The sequence below is a fragment of the Peromyscus maniculatus genome, chromosome 3 (genome assembly GCF_049852395.1).
Source record: "Peromyscus maniculatus bairdii isolate BWxNUB_F1_BW_parent chromosome 3, HU_Pman_BW_mat_3.1, whole genome shotgun sequence".
NCBI classification, from domain to species: Eukaryota; Metazoa; Chordata; class Mammalia; order Rodentia; family Cricetidae; genus Peromyscus; species Peromyscus maniculatus.
This window is the reverse complement of record NC_134854.1, coordinates 140,292,790-140,314,651: the sequence shown is the minus strand read 5'-3', so window position 1 is coordinate 140,314,651 and position 21,862 is coordinate 140,292,790. Positions and strand designations below refer to the sequence as shown.

The window sequence follows — 21,862 nt, the reverse complement described above, 5'->3', positions numbered from 1 at the left end:
AAACCCAGACGAGTTCCATGAGACTAAGGAATAAGCTGTGACCATCCGCTTAGTTCCCTGAAAATCAACGTGCCAGCACACAGCAGGCGCTTAATAAATGTGCGGTAGAGGTCCTGCGTCTTCAGTCCATTAGTGCTGGCTCCCCGGCTCTACCTTTCCACATCACAGGTCTGCACTGGGCCTGGTCTAGGCAGGTCTGCTCCAAGCTAGGGAGCCCTGGGACACTACACAGCATCCTGCACCTGAATCTCACTGACCATCTGTCTATCTGTGTGTATCTTTATATCTATCTATGTATGTGTGTGTATCTGTGTCTCTGTGTGTATTTCTGTGCCTGTATGTCTCTGTGTATGTGTCTTTGTGTATCCATCTATGTGTGTTTCTCCCTTTGTGGGTCTGTGTGTGTGTGTGTATCACTGTGTTTTTGTGTCTGCATGTGTGTGTATCTCTATGCCTAGTGCCTCTCTGTGTATCCATGCATCTGTGTATCTCTGTTCATGTGTGTGTATCTGTGTTTTTCTCTTGTGTTTCTGTGTGTATACCACTACATCTGTGTATCTCTGTCTGTGTACACATCACTGTGTGTGTCTCTTTAACTGTGTGCGTCTTCCCCCAGACCTCCCAGTTTGTTCAGGTTCCACAGCCACGGCTCAGAGACCCACTGTCCTCAGTAGGCCTGCACTGTTAACCAACTCAGCTACCCCTGGACACGGACACACAGACACACACACACACACACACACACACACACACACACACACACACACGGGGGGGGGGGGGGGAACCACCCTAGCCCACCCGGCTGGGTTCCAAGCCTCCTCTGAAGGAGGAAGTCTCCTCCTCTATGGCATGTAGTGGGCAGCCAGGGAGGGCACAGGGCTCCTCTTTCTGTCAAGGCTGCTGGTGCGGTTTGATTTCTTCCGTCAATATCCATCCTTGAAGAGAGAAGCTGAGAGGACTCTCTGAGACCCTCACTGGCAGGCCTTAGAGCTTCTCAATCACAGGATTCCTCTGACTCATTCTTGCAGGCCCCACACAGGCAGGCAGGGACAGTATTCCAGGCAGCCACACTGACATTTGGGAAATGCCGGAATCCAGTCCCACGGGGGGGGGGGGGGGGGGGGGAGTAGGGCAGTTCTGCCCAGAGCCTACAGAAGTCCCAACTTCTGTCCTACCCTCCACCCCCGCCCCAGCGCTACACCCCCATGCTTTCCCCCATCACTCACTCCAGGGTCACTTGGAGTTTTCTAGGGTCCTTAACCATGTCTGCCTCTGGGCCCCCATTGTCTGGGGACCTCAGACAGATCTCAGGGATGCAGACAGCCTAGAACCTGATACAGAAGAACCCTGGAAAAGAAGCCAGCTCTGACTCTTGACCCTCTGATTAACTTTAGGCAAGCTTTGAGTCCTCTGGGCCTCAGTTTCCCTGAATATAAAAGCAGGATATAGGACTGGACCATTTCTAGACCTATATATGGGTTTTTCTTCCATACCCCACACAGCCAACAAGCACCCGATGCTCCCAGGTCCATGCTGCCAGTGACTGAATGGCTAGATCTCAGTGTCTGCCACAGAGGCTTTGTTCCCTAAGCGACAAAATCTCCTCAAAACTGAGGGTCAGTGCTGGGTGCCAGGGAGGCATGGGTGTCAGAGGCACGCTTCAGGGGGACATCAGGGTCTCCTGAAGATGGGTTTTGTGATGCATTTCCAAGGATCAGCAGGGTCTCCAGTGAGTGAAGGAGAGGAAGGCAGGGAGATAAACACTTGAGTCTCATTATTGAGCCTGCAGTTCAGACAGACCAGGCTGCCCTAGTCACCCTCAACAGTTCCTGGAAAGGGTGGCGCCCAGAGTACAGACAGCTTCCACAGGCAGACCAGCTGCCTTGCCCTTGGACATGACTCTCTCCTAAGCAGCTCCCTGACTGCCCCTCCCATACCCACCTGTTGTCTTCACGGGTCTTGGGCTTGTGACCTAATGGAGGTACTGTACCACAGCTCCTGGGCCTGCCAGTCTTGGGCCCCAGCACTCACGGGGCATCTGTCAGGAGTGCTGTGTCCACTTTCTCCCAGCCCTTGGCACCCCGGGGCCACCACACCCAGAGGCTGTAATCCTCAGCTGCCTCTGATGAGAAGCACACATAGAAGGTGGAGAGGCTTGAACAGGGGGGGTCACGGTGACCTGGCTCAGCAGCATAGGGGCAGGAAACACTGCTGGAGGGCACCGAGATGGAGCGAGCCCTTCAGACATCCGTGAACTCTAGACTGCACACAACCCCCAGTTACATCTCATACCCCCCCACACACACCATCTTTGCAGGACTTCAGAGTTTATGGTCTCTGCTGAAGCTAATGACCCCTCTACCCCAGCCCAGCCCCTAATGCCTCAGTTCTATCAGCTGCAAAGCCTCTTTGTTGTAACATCGAAACACACTGAATCACACCTCTCTCATCTTCCACTCTCTGTTACTAGAGTCTGAGTTCCCTAGTCTGTTTCCTGGATGGCCCTGTCATGGCCAGCTCTGTCCTTGGCCCCCATGAAGCATCCAACAATGGCCTAACGGCCCCAGACATAGGTATCCCCCTCGAAGACCGCGGAGCCACAGCCTGTCACGCTGGTCTGTGGCGCTCCCACAAGCCCAACCTCACACTCAGGTGGCCTTCCCATCCAGGCCCGCCCTCCTTTCTTGGGTGTTCCCTTTCCTCCCACTTAGCTCTTTCCTGCTCTTGTCCAGCAGGGTCCTTATACACACAGAACACCTGTGGTCCCCCCCAGCCACCCTGCCAAAAGCACCAACAGCACCCCACACTGGCAGTCAGCTCTCTGGGCACAGGCGTGCCATACATCCTCTTTCCTAAGCAAGCAGTCTGTTATCACCAGTCCTGGTGAGGCTGGGTGGGACCATGTAACCCCCTAGTAGTTAGTAGAATGATGTGTGTCATTGAGCTAAGACGCCAATGCAGGGCCCTATCTGCTCCCTGTCATAAGACCCTATCAACCCGGTTCCTTAAAAAGGAGTGTGGGGCAGAGCAGAGGCAACCCAGAATGGATGCCAGCGGAGGAAACAGTATCTGTGCCATGAGCCACTGACAGTGAGCATTGTTTCACCCCTGCAAATTACCAGAGCCTTCCCTCCTGAAGCACTCCTGGTGTGTGCTGATCCTCTGCCTTCATCTTTGATCCGTATCACCAGAGCAGTGGTTCCCACCCTTCCTAACGCTGCAACCTTTGAATTCAGTTCCTTCCTCAAATCGCCGTGACCCCCAACCATAACATTATTCCATTGCTACTTCATACCTGCAATTTTGCTACTGTTATGAGTTGTAATGTAAATATCTGATATGCAGGATATCTGCTGTGTGACCCCTCTGAAAGGGTCGTTCAACCCTAAGGGGTCACAACCCACAGGCTGAGAACCACTGACTTACTGAAACCCAGACGAGTTCCATGAGACTAAGGAATAAGCTGTGACCGTCCGCTTAGTTCCCTGAAAACCAACGTGCCAGCACACAGCAGGCGTTTAATAAATGTGCGGTAGAGGTCCTGCGTCTTCAGTCCATTAGTGCTGGCTCCCCGACTCTACTCTTCCACATCACAAGTCTGCACTGGGCCTGGTCTAGGCAGGTCTGCTCCAAGCTAGGGAGCCCTGGGACTCTACACAGCATCCTGCACCTGAATCTCACTGACCATCGTGGCTCAAAAGAGGCTTCTACAAACCAGCTGTGAGGTGCAGCTGCGACTCAGGCTCAGAACTAATTTTAGGGTAATTCTCTGCCTTCCCTACCCTGGGCACTCTTCTCTTTAAACACATGGCATTTGAGAAGGCACAGGCCAGCTTTGCCCCCACACCTGCCTCTTAACGGCTCTCACTTAAACCTCCCATTTATATAAACACGTCCTCTCTCCCGCCCACACATCGCACATACAAGCACACACCTCCCACACCATCAACCACTCCATCACAGACCGCCCCCTCTCCAAGCACGTACGGAGTAAACAGTGGTTCTGACTGAGCCCAAGGGCAGGGAAAATTCCAGGGTCGCCACTGCTCTTCACAAGTCTGTCCCATCCTGGACAGCCTTTGCTTTCTCCTGACCCCCACCCCTCAGGTTTTCAGGTGGCGTTTTTGCACCGGAGTCTCTGGAGTCAGCACAGGATAGGAAGGCAGCAGCCACACCCTGGGAGAGGCCCAAGTGGCGGCAGGTGTCCCGGTAGAGACAGGAGAGAGCGTTACCCTAGCTGTCCTGGGTCAGCGCCCTGCTGATCTGACCCTGGCTTCCCAAGCTGCGGAGCGCAGAAACCTTAGCCTTTCGCGATCCTGCTGTGGTCAAGACATTGCCCTGGAGCGCTCCTGACCGCCGTCCTGCACTGCCACAGCCTACCTGGGGCTCCAGAAACATCCTGGCTGCTGCTCCGGCTACCGAACCCGCAGGCGGTGAGGAAGCCCGACTCCCGTCCGGGGCTGAGCCAGCGCCTGCCCTGCCTGGGACTTCCCTCCCGTGGGCCCAGCCACCTCCCGGCCGGGGTGGGGCTGGCGGACCGCGTGGACAAGACCCTGGGAGGGGCAGCTAGCAAGGGACAGGGGCGGGGCGCGGTGAGGCGTGCCCACTTGGCAGGACTCACAGTGCTGGGTTTGGGAGTGGAGTAATGGTCGAGGCTCCGCGTGGGGTGGGTCGTGCTGGTGACTTAACACTACAGAGCTACAGCAGGTGCCCCCGGCCTCCCCTGGACAGGCACTCACCCCACACAGCTCTGGTCTGAAGCGCCTTGAATTCTCGGTCCTTCCATCTCCCCCAACACACACCAGGGATGGAGCAGCAGCTCTGTTGTCAGGGGCTAATCTGAGTCAGAATGAGGAGAGCGCATGGACTGCGGCAGTGAATCTCACTGCAGCCCCAGCACTGGGAAGGTGGTCTGTCACCTTCGCCTTGAGCCTTGCCTTGCGATGGCCCCCCACCACGGCCCTAGCTCTGAGAGTTGAGATGGCAGAGATAGACTGGAACCAAAAAAGCCCTCTCGGGGGATCTAGTACTGGGACGTACAGGGAGAATGGGGCCAGGTTCTAGGAGTCAAAGCTGGTGCCACACCAAGAAGCTGAGGGATGCTTTCAGCTGGAGCCTGTAAGACAGGAGCAGAGAGAGGATCCCCACAGGGCTGAGACAACCCCACATGAGCACGCGAGCAAGCACCGTGACTGATGGATGCTGATGAGCCAGGCTGTGTCCAGTCCAGTCAAGATGCCTGCTGTTGCCTTCCCAGACTCCTGCTCTCTGCGCAGCAGCCTGGAGGATCACCCTTCTCTCCTGCCCTCTCCCTTCCCCTCCTTCTTCCTCAGCTCTCTCACCACCACAAACATCAGTCAGCAGGCTGCCCCTTGGGTAGTGAGTTCTGTCTTTGAGATTCTGAATGCTGGGCCCCTCCACTGACCCCTCCTAAGAGGACACAAAGGCCTGGAGATACAGATGTCTTCTTGGGCTCTACCTCCCCTAATTCTGTACCAGCTTGCACTGGAGCCGAGCCTCACTTTTCTCCTTGGGGGGACCTCGGAGCCCATAGTGTTCCTTACATCCTGAACAGCTCCACAGATGGGCAGTGGCGGTATGCCAGCTTGCATCCTGCCCCCTCTCCTCCATCTCTGCATCTTGTTCTAGAGAATGCAAAGCTCACAGTGGCCTCTGCTGGTGATTCCTGGTGTCCAGACCCACCTAGACACTCGTGTGCTGGGACCTTGGAGACACTCCATCCCTTCAGATTGCTCTAAAACCAACAGGGGTGGCACTGGAGTCCTATCTCTGGGTAGGTACCTGTCCGCTCCTTCTTTATCCCTTTTCCTTGACCCTACAGCACATCTGGGCCCTAAGAAGGTGATGGCATTTCTCAAGAAGTCCACATGCACAGTTAACAATCCTGTTATCACCTGCTCCAAAGCAAGTTTTCCCCTCTGCCCCTCTGAACATGACAGTTCTCAGGCTAGAGGAGGTTGCTGTGGAGCTCTTTGATGTCTCCCAGTACTGTCCCAGAGTCACTTCCTAAAGTGCTCACTCACAAATGTCATCAGCATTGTCCAAGATGGTCAATGGGGCAGGTCCTCCCCAGTCCCGGGAGGAGGGAGCCCATCTAGCCCCATCTCTGGTAGACATGGATGAAGCTGTCTTTGTCACAAGTCTGACCTCAGCATTCATATATGTGTCAATCCACATCCTTCCCAGTGCCCAAGGAGCCGGGGAAACTGGTGGGCCAAGGGCTGACTCCGGTCAGATGTCCTGCTTTTAAAGCTGTATGTGAGCCTATCCTGCAGCAAGGGCTTGTGGGGCCTGATCCAAGACATCATTGCCCTTCCTGGGCTTAGCTCTGGGAAGAGGAAGTGTGATGTGGTCTATAGACATCTGTTGGGGTTGTTGGGAAAGCAAGGCACAGAGGAGGAGATAATCCTCTCCTTGCTCCAGACAATGGAAGCCGTACATGAGGTCTGGAACAGTCCTTGTCTATAAGAGACTATCCGGCGGGTGTTGGAACAAAAGGTAAGGAAGCCCGATTCTACGATGACCGCGGCCTGGGCTACCCTCATATGCACAGGACAAGATGCTAGGTCATAGCATTTTGCTTGCCTTTGCAGGTGGAGGGACCCCCATTAGAACCCAGGTCAGTTCTGGGCACTCTGTCTATAACCTGCAATGTTTGGGTGATTATCATAATGAGAGCTGGAGTCCTGGGGGCCTCAAGGTTCTGATGATCTGTCTCCACTTAGGACCCCAGCTCCTCTAACCTGGCTGGGCATGGAATGCATCCCCAGGTGTGGAGCCACTCCCCCTTAAGAGTCTGTATGTCACCTTCTTATGACATATTTAAAAGGTCACCTTCCACCCTGGCACTTTTCCCTCATCATGGAATTTCCTCTTGGAGTTATCCAATCCAACATTATCTTTCCATTTATTTATTTGTCTGTTTGAAAAAAGAATATGAGTGCCATGAGAATAAGATCTTTACCTGCTCACTGCTCAACCAGTAACTAACATATCTGTGCATAGAGGCATGGGGGAATCCATCTGTGGAACATATGTATGTATATACTTGTGTGTATGCTGATGTGGATGTGGATATGGAGTTGGATATGGGTAGTGATGTGGTTACAGTGACCCTGATATATAGCTACAAACAGAAATGGATTTGAACATAGAAATGGATAGAGATATAGATAGTACCATGGACATGGAATGTGGATAAAGATATAGATCGGCATGTATATAGATAGGGATACAAATAAGAAACAGACATAGGTAGAGATATAAATATAGACAAGGGATATAAATGTTGATGCAAGTATAGATAGTCAACATAGAGCTCGAATTCTTCCTTAAGTCAAAAGAGTCAGAAGACCCTGTTTGTGTAAATGAATGAAATTATGGAGCAGTTCTTTATGAGAGGGCAGTAAGTGGAAGTTGTTGGAGTTTATTAGTCATCAGCCAGAGAGAAACTAAAAGCACACTGTGAGAATCCTACACACCCACCGCACTGGTAAAAATGAAAAGACAGAAAATGCCAAATGCTGGCAAAACCATGACTCTCAGCGGCTGGTGGCAATATGGCTAGGGCAGCCATGAGAAGGCGAGTCTTCTGGGAGCCAAGCATGTCTAAAAGCTCCACCCTGGGAATAGAGACTCAGCGGAAATGCTCACAGACTCACACCTAGAGGCATGTGAGCGCTGCCTGCAACTGCTTCCAACTGAAAACGACCCAGGCATTCTTCACAGAGGCCTGGATTTGCACCTGCCTCCATGCAGTGTATCCACTCAACAGAACTCGGCACAGCATTGAGAACAGAGAACAACCACCACAGTTGGGGGATCTCAGCACCACGATATGGAGCAAAGGAAACCAAGCCCATCCATTCTGAGCTAGGATCCCATGCATCTCCAGCACAAACCTGGCAAAGGTCCCTTGCAGGGGCAGGAGCTGGGAAGGAAGGGGGCTGCTGGAGCTGGGGGCCCATCCCCCATGTGTTTACCTCCCAGGAAGCCAACAGGCTGCATTCTCTGACTCAGACACTACCTACACGCTCCACTTCATCTTGTAAGCTACAGTAAGAAGGCTGGAGGAGAAGAACGAGAGAGGCTGGCACAGCAGGGCAGGTAGAACTGCCTGAGCCCCAAGGCCCTTCCATCTGCTTTGGACCACGTCTCAGCCAAGGTGACTGGAAGGCAGGATCATGTTGGGAACTGAAACCCTGGCTGCCTCTTTTCCCCCACAAGCTAAGGAAGAAGGCCTTTCTTCTCTTCATTTCTCCCCTTTCCTCACCCCCTTTCTTTATCTCATTCACTGTTTACATACTTGCCCTAAACATTTTCCAACTTCACAGCAGTAGCTTCACCATTCTTAGTTTTACACCCAATGATGATGTATCAGTGGCAGCAATAGGTGTTACGTGTATTTCCATGTCCTGTATGGCTATTTGTTTTCTCCTCTCTGCATTATGCTGGGGAGTGAGCCTTCAAGAACAGTATGTTCAATAAGAAGATCTTCTGATAAAACAGGAAGTGATACCCAAGTCAACACACATGCAGTTGCAACAGAGAAACACAAGAAATATAAATAAGCAAGACAGCATGTCTCCTCTGAAAGATCACAACTCAGTGATGAAACTCAAGCATGTAAAATGCTAGATGGAAGTTTCAAAGGCTTGGTGGTACAAGTAACCTGAAGGACAATGACAAGTGGATTAATTCAATCCAGGCCCTGGAGAAGAGTTGGCAGCACTGGAGGAACATTCAGCAAAGTAGATGAGGAAATCAGCATTGTGGGTAAAGAAGTCAGCAACATAGGCAGAAAAAGTCAGCAAGAGAGTTGAAGGAGAGGGGGGTCATATAAATGCTGAAGATTCAAAGCTCCATGAATCAAACAAGGCCATTATGACCAATAGGCTCAACCAAGGAAAGGAACTAATATGAGGGATGTCAGGAAAGGATGAGGAATAGTACACGCAAATATCACGAGGAGGCTGGGGGATGACCATAACACCAATGTCAAAGAAATCTGAACTATGACCACAAGGCCAACCCTAAGAATCTATAGGATCAAAGAAGAAACTGAGACAGACGTTAAAATTACAGAAAATTTATCCAATGACTATAGCAGAAAATACCCCAAATCTAGAGAAAAAAATTTACATTTAAACACATGACCAGAACCTCCCCATGACATGTCACAGTCAAGATGTCTAAGACACAGAGCAAAAGGTCAGACCAAGAGCTGTAAGGAAGGCCTGCTGCAGTGGTACATGCCTTTAATCCCAGCAGAGGCAGGCAGAGCTCTGTGAGTTCTGAGGCCAGCCTGGTTTACATACATACATAGTTTTAGGCAGGCCTAAAACTACATATGTACATACATACATACATATATTAGAATGCTATAAGGTAGAGATGTTAACATACTTACAAAGAAGAACACAGAAGAATAACATCAGATCTTTCATTAGTAACCTTAAAAACTAGAAAATTGTGAAATTATACATTTCAAGCCCTAAAAATAAATACTTGTCAACCAGAGGAGCTATTTCTTAAAGTTGACAGAGAAATGAGGACATTTAAAAACAGGTACAAACCAAGGCAGTTCATTACCATCTAGTGAGTACCTCAGAAGATTCCTAAGGGAAGACCACACACAAAGGAAGAAAGACAGCCTCAATCACAAGGGCCTAGGAAAGAAAAACCTCACAAGAGGAATGAACAAAGGAATGCTAGACAGGGATCTCTTGTAGCTGAAAGATTTCCACATTGGGCGTCATTTGTAGCTGAAAGATTTCCTATGTCCCACCAGGCCTATTGGTGGTCAGGACAAATCTCTCCCACACGCGTCCCCCAAGTAAACACACAGAGGCTTATATTAATTATAACTGCATGGCCATGGCTCAAGATTTTTGATAGCTAGCTCTTTTTTTTTTTTTTTTTTTTTTTTTTGGTTTTTCGAGACAGGGTTTCTCTGTGTAGCTTTGCGCCTTTCCTGGAGCTCACTTGGTAGCCCAGGCTGGCCTCGAACTCACAGAGATCCGCCTGGCTCTGCCTCCCGAGTGCTGGGATTAAAGGCGTGCGCCACCAACGCCCGGCGATAGCTAGCTCTTATATATTAAATTAGCCCATAACTATTAATCTATATATTGCCATGTGTTCCATGGCTTTACCTGCATCCCATTACATGTTGCTCTTTGGGTAGCTGGCTGGCATCTCTCTCAGCCTTCTTCTTGTCCCTCTCTCTTTGAATTTCTCACCTTCCTCTAAGCTACCTTGCCATAGGCCAAATGGCCTTATTTATCAACCAATCAGAGCAACACATATTCACAACATAAAGAATGATAATCCCTCATCAATTTCTCATGTCCAGCATGGTAAATTAGCAAATATCTGGGAGAAAGAAAATAATAAACAAGTGTTCAGTAAATTAGATAAGTAACCAGCAAAATTCCACGGGTTCAATCTGGGGAATGGCTCAGTGAATAACATGCCTACTGTGAAAGCATGAGAACTTGAGTTCAAATCCCTAGTACCCACATAAAAGTTGGGGTAGCAGTGCCTATGAACAGACACCCAAGACTGACATCTGAACTCTACATGTGCATATGCAAATGAGCACATCCACATGCACGCACACACAGTCCTAACTCATCAATATTACAGAGATGTAGGAGTAGGTGACTGGATTAAAGGGTGGGGAGTGGCAGGGATCCAATTATCTTTCGTTTCTAAGAAACACACCTCACTGGCAAAGACACCACAAACAGAGAGTCATAGGATGTAAAATGATTTGTCAAGTAAATGGAGGCTGAAAACAAGCCATTGTGTGGTTGTTGACAGTTGGTAAAAAAGACTTCCGATCAAAATTGGTCAGAGGAGATAAAGAAGGTCCCTACTGCTAATAATGGAATAACTCATCAAGAAATTGTAAATATATAGACTCCAAACGAGGCTCCTGATTTCATAACCCACTAGTGGACATAAAAATCAGACACATCCTGATACAATACTAGTGGATGATTTCAATACTTCATCCTACTCATCTCTAGATAGGTGACCCCACATGAAGACATACATAGATGTAAATATAAAAGGAATCATAGGGGAGACCAAATTAATAAAATTAAAAGTAAAAAAAAAAGTGAAAACTCCAACAGATCCCAATGAAACCCAAAGATTAATCAGGACATACTTAGAAAATATGTTTTTAAAACTGAAAATCTAGAAGAGATGGATGCATTCTACACACATTAGATCTACTTCTTAAATAAAGCGGACGTAAATAATTTAAACACATCCACACCAAGCAACAAGACTGAAACAGTAATAAAGTCTCTCAACAAAGCAATGCCCAGGGCTGGAGGAAGAATTCACTGCTAAATTCCACGAGAGAGAGAGAGAGAGAGAGAGAGAGAGAGAGAGAGAGAGAGAATGAATAAATTAGCACCAATGTTTCTCAAACTGATTCATAAGACAGAAAGGGAAGGAATGCTATTAAACTCTATGAAGCCAGCTTTACCCTAACACCAAAACCAGATAAATACATAACAAAAAAAGAAAACTGTGGCGATGAACATAGGTGCAAACGTTCCTTATTAAATTCTTGCAAACTGGCCGGGCGTTGGTGGCGCACGCCTTTAATCCCAGCACTCGGGAGGCAGAGCCAGGCGGATCTCTGTGAGTTCGAGGCCAGCCTGGGCTACCAAGTGAGCTCCAGGAAAGGCGCAAAGCTACACAGAGAAACCCTATCTCGAAAAACCAAAAAAAAAAAAAATTCTTGCAAACTGACTCCAGGAGTACATTAGTAAGACCATAACCAAGTCAGCTTCATTCCCAAGACACAAAGCTGGTTTGACATACATGAATCAGTAAGTACAATGTTGCACATAATTACATTTAAGGACAGAAATAGCATGATCGCCTCAATGCAGAAAAGGCCTTCAATGAAGCTCAACATCCCTTTATGGTGAAAATCCCTGAAGAAATCTGGAATAAAAGGAACATACATAATAAGGTGCCTGCTCTTTCCACACTTATTCCATATAATACAATATCAAAATCTTAGCTAAAGCTATAAAACAAGAGAATAATAAAAGGGATATAAGTAGGAAAGGAATAATTCAAATTATCCCTATTTGTAGACATCTTGATCCTGAATTTAAAGGATTCTCAAGACTCCAGCAGAAAACTCTTGGAACTATAAGAGCAAGGTGGCAGGACACAAAAGCAACACACAAAAGCCAGTAGCCTTTCCACACACCAATAACTTGCTGAGAAAGAAATTAGGGGGAAACCCCATTCACAATAGTTTCAAAGTGAAAACAAAAACAAACAAACAAAAACCAACTAGGAATAAATCTAATCAAGGGGGTGAAAGGCATCTACAATGAAACCTATGGCACTAAAGAAAGAAACTGGAGGACATTAATAGATGGAGAGATCCTCCAAACTCTTGGATTAGAAAATTAAAACTATGAAAATGGCCATATTACCAAAAGCAATCCACACATCTAACATATCCCCATCAAAATCCCAATGGTACTTTTCACAGTGTTAAAAATCCCCGAAATTCATATTTCCACTCAAAAAAATTCCCAAATAGCCAAATCAATGTTCAGCAGAAAGAGCGACGCTGTATCATAATACCTGATCTCAAACTATACTAGTGAGCCATAGTAACAAAAACAGTGCTCTGCTGGTCCAAAACCAGACATGGAGAGACCAGTGGAATGGAATATAAGACCCAGAAATAAACACGTAGCAACAGCCACCCTATTTTTGAAAAAGTATCACACGCCAGAGAAAAGATAAAAGATTTTCACTGCTGGGAAAATGGAGTCTACATGTGTAGGAGAGTGAAATTCCAATCTGAACCTCTCAGCCTGCACAAAGATCAGTTCAAAAATGGATCCTACACTGTAATATAAGAACTGAAACTTTGAATCTTGAAAAAGGAAAATATAGGTGCAACATTTCAACACATAGCCAAAGAGTTTGAAATAAAGACTCCAATAATACAGGAGATAACCCCGATAATCAACAAATGAAATTTCATAAAATTAAAAAGCTTTTGCAAGGAAAGGGAACATTTATCATATCACCACATACAACACACTACACACAGAAAATGTAAAGCAGAAATAGAAGAACAACAAACCATAAGGGGAAGGCAGTCAGAGTAGGAAGCGCCAAGAAATCAAACAAGGATCTAGGCAGATGTCTCAGAAATTAAGAGCACTTGTTGCTCTTTCCAAAGGACTTGGGTTCAATTCCCAGTACCCACATTGCAGCTTACCACTGTCTGTAATTCCAGTCCCCAGGTATTTGACACCCTCTTCTGGCTTCTGAGGCCACCATATATATGTGGTGCACACACAGGCAGTGAAAATGCTCATATGTATAAAATAATAAATTTTTAAAAATTAAAGAAATGAAATAAAAATTAAAGAAAGAAATCAAGTGATAGGACTGCAGAGATGGCTCAGTGGTTAAAAGCACTTTCTGTTCTTGCAGAGGACCCAGGTTCAGTTGCTATTTGGTGGCTAACAAATTCCATGGGATCCAATATCTTCTTTTGACCTCTATGTGCACCAGACACTCACATGCAGGCAAAAGCACTCATACACACACATACAATAATTTTTTAAAAAAGAAATTAAACAGCAAGAAATACTCATGAAAATGTGGAGAAATAGACACCTTAATAAGTCTCTGGTCAGTTTGTAAACTTGTACAGCCACTGTGAAAGTCAGTATAGAAGTTTCTAAAACAAAACAAACAAAAAACTAATACAGAACTACCACATAAGCTGGCTATACCACTTTCAGGATAAATATTTGAAATACTCTATATCAACATACCACAGAGACATTTACACATTCATGTTTTTCACTGCTTTACTCAAAGTAGCCAAGAAATGGGGCCAACTTAGATATCTGTCAATAAATAAATGGATAAAGAAAATGTGACACACATACATAATATAATTTTGTTCAGCTGTAAAGAAAAGAGAAGTCTAAAGAAGGTGGATGGAACTGTGTGTCATTACGTTAAGTGAAATAAGCCAGATTCAGGAAGACATACTTCATGTTTTCCCTCATATGTGGATCCCAAACTAGAGAGAAAGTGTGTGTGTTCACGTGAGGGTGTACGTGTTTGGAGACCAAAGTTATCTCCAGCATCATTCCTTGAGTGCAGTCCACTTCATCTTTTGACACAGGGTCTCCCACTTGGCCCAAAACTTGCAGATTAGACTGGGCCAGCTGGCCAGTGAACCCCGTGGATCTGCCTGTTTCTGCTTCCTCAATGCTGGGTTACAAACACGTATCACCACACTCAGCTTTTCTACGTTGTTTGTGGAACCAAACTCAGGCCCTCACACTTGCACAGCCAACACTTGACTGACTGAGCTGTCACCCAAGCCCCTCTTTTGTTACTACTTTTAAGTTTTAATTGTTTTAGCATGTCATACATTAATACTGTATTTATATCATTTACTTCCTTTCCTCTTCCCCTCCACCTCCCCCTGGCCCCCAAATTCATGACTTCTTTATTATTGTCACACACACACACACACACACACACACACACACACACACACACACATCAACCCATTAAGCCCATTGAGTTGTTCACATGTACTTATGCTTAGGGCTGACCACTTGGGGTTGAACTGGGATTGGAGAACCCATCACAGGGCTTGTCCCAATGATGGAAACTGATTCTCTTTCTCTCAGCAGCCATTGGTTGTCTGTAGCTCTTCATCTAGAGGTAGGGCTTTGTGAAATTTTCCCCAGCCATGTTGTTGCATTATGCAGGTCTTGTTTTGGCAACCCGACGTTGGGTGTCATGGGTACAGCATCCTTGTCTCATCTAGAAGATGAGATACTAAGCTGGAGCTCTTGTCTTCTGGCGCTTATAATCTTTGCAGGCCCTCTTCGGTGATGTTCCCTGAGCTTTGGGTGTAGGGTTGCCATGTAAATGTACCAGTTGGGGCTGGGCACCCCCACAGTCACTCATCCTCTGCATTCTGACGAGTCGAGCATCTGGGTAATAGTTTCCATCTGCTACAAAGAAGGAAGCTTCTTGACGAGTGGTGAGACTTAACACTTACCAGGCTGGGCAGCTGCACAAGCTGCAGGACCCCAGGTAGACCTGGCTGTGCAGGGACAGCACAATCAGTGAGGACGTCCATTCCTTCTTTTTGGAGACAGGGACTCATTATGCAGCCCAGGATGCCCTGGAACTGTTGACTCTGCTATTTCAATCTCCTGAGTACAGGGATTATAGTTATAGTTATAGTATAGTTTTATATATATAGTTATAGTATAGGGATTATAGGCCACTGAGCCTAGTTCTAACAATTTTTTATACACTAAAAATATCCAAAAATAAACAAATAAAGGGGAAAACTGGCCATGGTGGCACTTCCAAGCTGTACATCTTTATGACTTTAGGTCAGGTAATGTTTTCTTAAACTTGACACCCAAACCATAAACAACAACAACAAACAAACAAATAAATAAATAAAATAAAATAAAATAAAAAAACACCCAGGTAAATTGGACCTTAACTCAAAGGATGCTATTTAGAAATTGCCTGAGGCATGTTGGCACATGTCTATAATTCCAGCACTCTAGTGACTGAGGCAAGAGAATTATGGGTTTGAGGCCATCCTGGGATACACAATATAATCCTGTTGAAAGAAAGAGAAAGAGAAGAAGACGAGAAAGGGGGACAGGAGATGGGGGAACAGGAGAGAGAGGGAGAGAAGGGAAGAGAAGAGGCAAGGGGTAGAGTATGGGAGAAAAAGATGGGAGACAATATTCACATACTATGTATTGTTAGGATTCTGCCGCTCCTCCAGCTGCATAACCACACATGTGCAGTTCAGTAGCCAAGCAAGGGGCCTTACTTTTTTTTTTTTTTTTTTTTTTTTTTTTTTTGGCTTTTCTCTGTGTAGCTTTGCGCCTTTCCTGGATCACACTCTGTAGATCAGGCTGGCCTCGAACTCACAAAGATCCGCCTGCCTCTGCCTCCTGGGATTAAAGGCATGTGCCACCACCACCCAACCGGGAACTTACATCTTACGTCATCTATGTACAGTGTGGTCACTCAATCTGCACATGCATGGCTTATCTCCGTAAGCCCACATGTGCTCGTGCAGGGAAATCCTTAAAAAGCCGGTCACAGACTCCTCCTCTCTCTTCTGCTCCCTCCTCCCCCCCTACTCTCTCTCTCTCTCCCTGCACGTGTCTTTCACAGGCCTGGTCACTCTCTTCTGTCCTCCCCCCACCAATAAAGCTCTGATACTGGGTTTTGTTATGCCTTATGACCTTTCCTCACAGAGTAAAAGCGCCGCATTTAAAACCAACATGTATGCCATAAAACTCTAATATCCAGTATATAAAGAACTCTTAGAATCCAATGACAGAACCTAGGGACCCAACAACAGAAGAACAGGGTTTTTGTTTTTGTTTTTGTTTTTTTTAAAGCACAATGTGTACACAACGGATTGTTTTCAGACATAAAGACAAATGAAGTCACTTGGTTTGCGGGAAAATGGATGCAATTGAAGAAATCATATTATGCTAATTAAGCCAATCTCAGAGAAACAAATACATATTCTGTTGTTTGTTGTTTCTAGGTTTTATATAGCAACACAAAATCATGTGTGTACATATGGCATGAAAGTAGAAGCAAAGCCACCTAGGGAACCAAGGGGGGTACGGGAGGGGCAGGGAGAACATGCTCACTATATACACCATGTATCTGTGTGGAACGTCCTTGTGTGACATGATGCCATGTGCAATAAACATGTACAGTGGAAACTTTTAATTACCTTAAAAATAATTTAACAATAGATATCACAATTAAAAATGGGAAAACTGAGCTGAAAGTTTATTTCTCCAAAGAAGATACCTACGTGCCTGATAAATGCACGGAAATTGCACAGTAGCATTAATTGTCAGGAAAATGCAGCCCCAAACCACAACAAGGCAGTAGCTTACAACCGCTGAGACAGGTATGGTCAAGAGACAATCCCAAGTGCTGCCGATGATGCTGAAACACATGTACTGCTGGGGAAGATGTGAGGTTGCGCAACGGCTTTGCAAAACAGGCTGCGAGTTCTTTGCACCATTAAACAGTTATTACAGGACTTGGCAAGTCCGCATCTACATATATATCCAAGACATTTGAACATACGCCCACACAAACACTTGTATACAGATGGTGGGGGCTGCTGGGTATGAGAAGGGGCGGGTGACTGCTAATGGATACATAGTTTCTTTTTTATAATAAACGTGCTTGGGAATGTGGTGCTAGGTCCACAGCTTGTAGATATACTAAAAAAAAAATCATTGAATTAGTCACTTAAAAGATTGGTGTTAACAAGTCCGTATCTGTATCAATTGTTTAAAACAAGCAGGTAAGACAACAGCTATCAGTGCACTCTGAGGATAGACCCCAAGCCCCTTCACCTTCTCCATAATCTAATAGTTGACAAGGGCCTGCTGCAGACTTAATCTGCATTTACTTAGTGATGCATGAGAGCCAGCTAACAAGGCATTCTTTTTCTTGAGATGCCTCTCTGGGGGGGGCAGGGAGATGCCTCTCTGGGGGGGGGGAGATGCCTCTCTGGGAGGGGGGTCCCCTTTATTCAACTGGCTTGTGGAGGTGTTGTTGTTTTTCTTCTCTATTTGGTGATTATCCACCTAGTGAGGATGGGCCTTGGACTGTTTATAAACACCAGACCCTGGTCAAAGGCTTCCATGGCGAAAGGGAGCCACAAACACTAAGGAATATACGCAGCAGTGGGCAGGGAGTGCTGTGGAGAAAACAAGAGTGGGCAGGGCGGGACAGAATCTCCGTTTATACAGGCGGGTTCAGAAGGCGTATCTGCACGGAGCAACCCTTGTAGGTTCAAGGAAACATCAACACAAAGGCCTTGGGCAGGGGCACGTCGGTTCTATAAAGGAACAGTGAGGAGGCTGTTATTGCTGGAGTGGACTAGGGGAGCTAAGAGATGAGAACAACTCCTGGTGAGACTTAGAGGCAAGACACAGGTTCGTATCAGTTTCCTAAATTATGGTGGTACCCCCTGGCATATCATTCCCAAACTCCCAGTGAACACATGGAACCATGGCCCGTGCCAAACTCTATGTACACCACAGTTGTCAGCTTCTCTTGGGCATATCTGAATTGGAGGCCACTACCCCTGTGATTTAGGACCATTAACTAAAAGGATTTGAACACAAACCTTGTGATGCGAGACAGTCAGTCTGGCAACGGGGACGCCTACTATAAGGCCAGGAGTATGTACAGTGCAGACACACAGGACAAGGAGATAACCCACCTCCCAGGCAGAAGAGAGGGGTAATGCCAGACTTCATTACCATCTTAGAGTGGCAGGCAATTTAAAACAGGGATTGTGTATTTAGAGCAATTTTCACTTAATGCGTTGGGGACACAGGTGACTAAGAAAACAACACTATAAGACAGCTACAGAAGAAGGAGCCTCCCTGGGCCACAATCTTATCTTAGGACCAGAACATGCCGTCCTTTCTCAGTTTGGGGAGCTGGAAGTCTGAAACCAAGTGTGGGCAGGGCAGGCTCTTCTGAGGCTCTGGGAAGAGCCTCACCTCCACCCTGCCCATTTCTCTTCTGGTCTCTCATATCAGGCAATCCTTGGTCATGCTTGCCTTCTGCTGCCTCTTGGTTCTCTGCCTCCACCCCACAGCACGGCCTTCTGTCTCCCCCTCTGTAGAACATCACATGACTTTAGGGGCCACCTAACCCAGTGTGACTTCACCATAACTGTTCAGGTCCCAAAGACCCCATCCACGTGCCCCAGACAGCGCAGATTTGGACTACCACACCTTTTTAAACCTGCTTAGTGGGTTTGTTTAGTTATCTATTGCAGAGATGATACTCGGGTCCTCACATGCACGAGGCAAGTTCTGCCCATGCCTCGGCTTCCCCAAACACTTGATGGCTTCACTGCCCCCAAATGAAGCCATAGCTGTGACATGGAAGGCAAGACCAACACCTCTGGGTTTCCTCCCCACTGCTGCTGGGTGACTCTGCTCCAAATGAACCTACATACCAGAACTGTTCCCTCCTAGGAATGTTCTAGATGGAAGCCCCATTGTGGTTTGGATCATCTCAGGACTGTCTGCCTCTGCCAGGCAAGATCCTCCTTACCCTCCTGAAACCCACTGGTCCATCCTTTGCTACCTTTAATTATCTTGGATTTATGTCATATGATGGCCTGTACTGCCAAAGAAAGTTTGGAAATATCTGCCATATGCCACGTTGTCCCAATGAAAGGCATGAGGAGTAAGGGGGCATGGCCACTAGGCTCCAAGTACATCCCCACTTTAGACTCTGGCCCACATCACTTGATAGTCACATTTGAGGAGGGAACCAGGAGTCCTTCTTAAAAGGATGAACACAGACCTGTGGGACAGATCACAGTAGGGAACAGGGTTCCCCATCAGACCTCCCCCAGTGGATTTGACTCCCCTAAGATTGATACAGACTTTTGCTAAGAATGGCCCTTCATTCACATGTACATTCCAAGTTTGTTTTCTGTGAACGTGATGAACACTATGACCAAAAGTAATTTTGGAAAGAAGGAGTCTATTTGGCTTACATCCCTAGCACGGCATATCATCAAGGGAAACCAGGACAGGAACACAAGGCAGGAACCTGAGGCAGGAATCGCAGCAGAGACCGTGGAGGAGTGCTGCTTACTAGCTTGCTCCCATGGCTTGCTCAGCTTACTTTTTATCCAACTCAGGACTACCTGCCCAAGGATGGTACCACCCACAGTGGGCTGGGCCTTCACACACCAATCATTAATCAAGAAAATTCCCCACAGATATGCTCACAGGCCATTCTGAGGGGGCATTTCTCAATTGATGTTCTCTCATCCCAGATGATCCTCACTTAGGTCAAATTGACAAAAACTAACTAGTGTACCATCCCAAGAAAGGGCCAAGTATTGCTAAGTCATAAAGCGATTAATTAGTAATCCCAGCACTCGGGAGGCAGAGCCAGGCGGATCTCTGTGAGTTCGAGGCCAGCCTGGGCTACCAAGTGAGCTCCAGGAAAGGCGCAAAGCTACACAGAGAAACCCTGTCTCGAAAAACCAAAAAAAAAAAAAAAAAAAAAAAAGCGATTAATTAGGCCATGGGTCTGGAGGAGGCCTCTGGTGAGGAAGGCTATGAGATGGAGAAAACCCAGGTAATGGCCTTGTTAGGGTCAGGCAGTGGGTCTGGGTCTACACTGTTGGGAAGGTACCGCGCCCCTAGGGTGCTACTAGCTACCTGTCCAGAGTAGCTGAGGGAATCTGTAGTGGGTAGCTGTTCCAGCTTTGACCCACATTGAGGCTTCTGTAACTGTCATGCCTACAATGCGGGACCGAGATAGGAGCCCTTAAGACCTGAGATCCAGATGTGCCAGCTCTCTTGGTTCCTGGATCCTGGATGCTGGAGATAGACTGAGCAGAGTTTTCCAGAGAACACCACTGGACTGTGCCACACCTTTTCCGGACCCTGTAATCTACCCCTTTACTTGTAAGTTACCCCACAAAATAAACCTCCCTTTTAACTATGTGGAGTTGCCTTAATACTACAATCAATAGGAATCACTGGGACAGATGGCCTTTCCACCTCTCCTTAAGTCTCAGAATCTGTGACCAGGCAATAGCTGGCAGGCTCAGACTGTTCCATTAGAGCTGGAAATACTCAAGATAGCATCCTGCTCCACACTAGGTTTCTGAGGCACGCAGTATTTGGTCGCAGGGACCAAATGGTCCTCAGGCACACAGCAAGGTAGGGTCCTGTCCAAGCCGTCCAACTGCACAGCCAACGTAGAATGGGAAAGTCAGCGTCTACACACAGCTCAGACTGGCAGGGGCTGGCAGGAATTGCCAGCTGGGCCAGCTGGTTCTACATCCCTCAGAAAGAGCTTGCTGAGGGAACTCTCGCATGTGGTATTAGGCTACACTACCCATCTGTGGTGTCCATGACAAAGAATACTGTGGTGAGATATTTGATTATACTGTATAAAGATATGTCACTGTGATTGGTTTAATAAAAAGCTAAACGGCCAATAGCTAGGAAGGGCTATAGGCGGGACTTCTGAACAGAGAAAGCTCTGGAAAGAAAAAAGGGGAAGTCGCCAGCTGGATGCAGAAGAAACAGGACATGCAGGAGGAGAGGTGAAAGCCACAAGTCACATGACAGCACGTAGATTAATAGAAATGGGTTAATCTAAGTTATAAGAGCTAGCTAGAAACAAGCCTAAGCTAAGGCCGAGCTTTCATAATTAATAAGAAGTCTCTGTGTCACTATTTGGGAGCTGGCAGGACAGAGAAAGACTCGTTACAGGATACTCCTGCAGCTTTACCAGCCTCCACCCCAGGGTCTTGGCACTCCTTAGCCAGGTAATGATGCTCTTTGGGAACAAGTAAGTGTGGGTTCCATGTATATTCTTAAAGCAAGCTGACTCAGTGCCCTCTGCAGGTGCAGCCCCTGGGGGAGACAGCACAAAACCCGTAGCAAGGTCTGATAAGGTGACAGAAAATGAGGCTTTGCCTCTTGGAAAATGTATCTTGGGGCATGTACCTAAGACACCCAGCACAGCTGCCAGGCAGGTCTCTCGTCCCCATTTACAAGGATGTGTCCTGGAGGGAGGAAGTCAGTCTTCAACCCAGGTTAGTCTGGGCCGTTGAGGATTTCCTGTTCCCAGTTGGGGAAGCAGGGTGATGCACTGAGGATCCCAGACCAGGAGGGAATGACTGTGAATGTACCGAAACCCAGAAATGCCACAGGAGAGGCCGTGAGGAGGGGCC

General features: G+C 47.2%; 1 protein-coding gene across 6 annotated transcripts in view; it reads right to left on the bottom strand.

Annotated features, from left to right (window-relative positions):
- Positions 1-21,862, bottom strand: part of Rasgef1a (RasGEF domain family member 1A) — a 92,702-nt gene that overhangs the window by 26,523 nt on the left and 44,317 nt on the right. For 2 of the 6 annotated variants that reach the window (XM_006992988.3, XM_076567695.1), the window contains exon 1: positions 4,381-4,528. The exons of the other annotated variants lie outside the window; for them this stretch is intronic. In XM_006992988.3, the coding sequence (XP_006993050.1) occupies positions 4,381-4,398 (18 nt within the window). In that variant the 5' untranslated portion in view covers positions 4,399-4,528. Of the gene's footprint in view, positions 1-4,380; positions 4,529-21,862 lie in introns of those variants that run through there. 6 annotated transcript variants of the gene reach the window in all.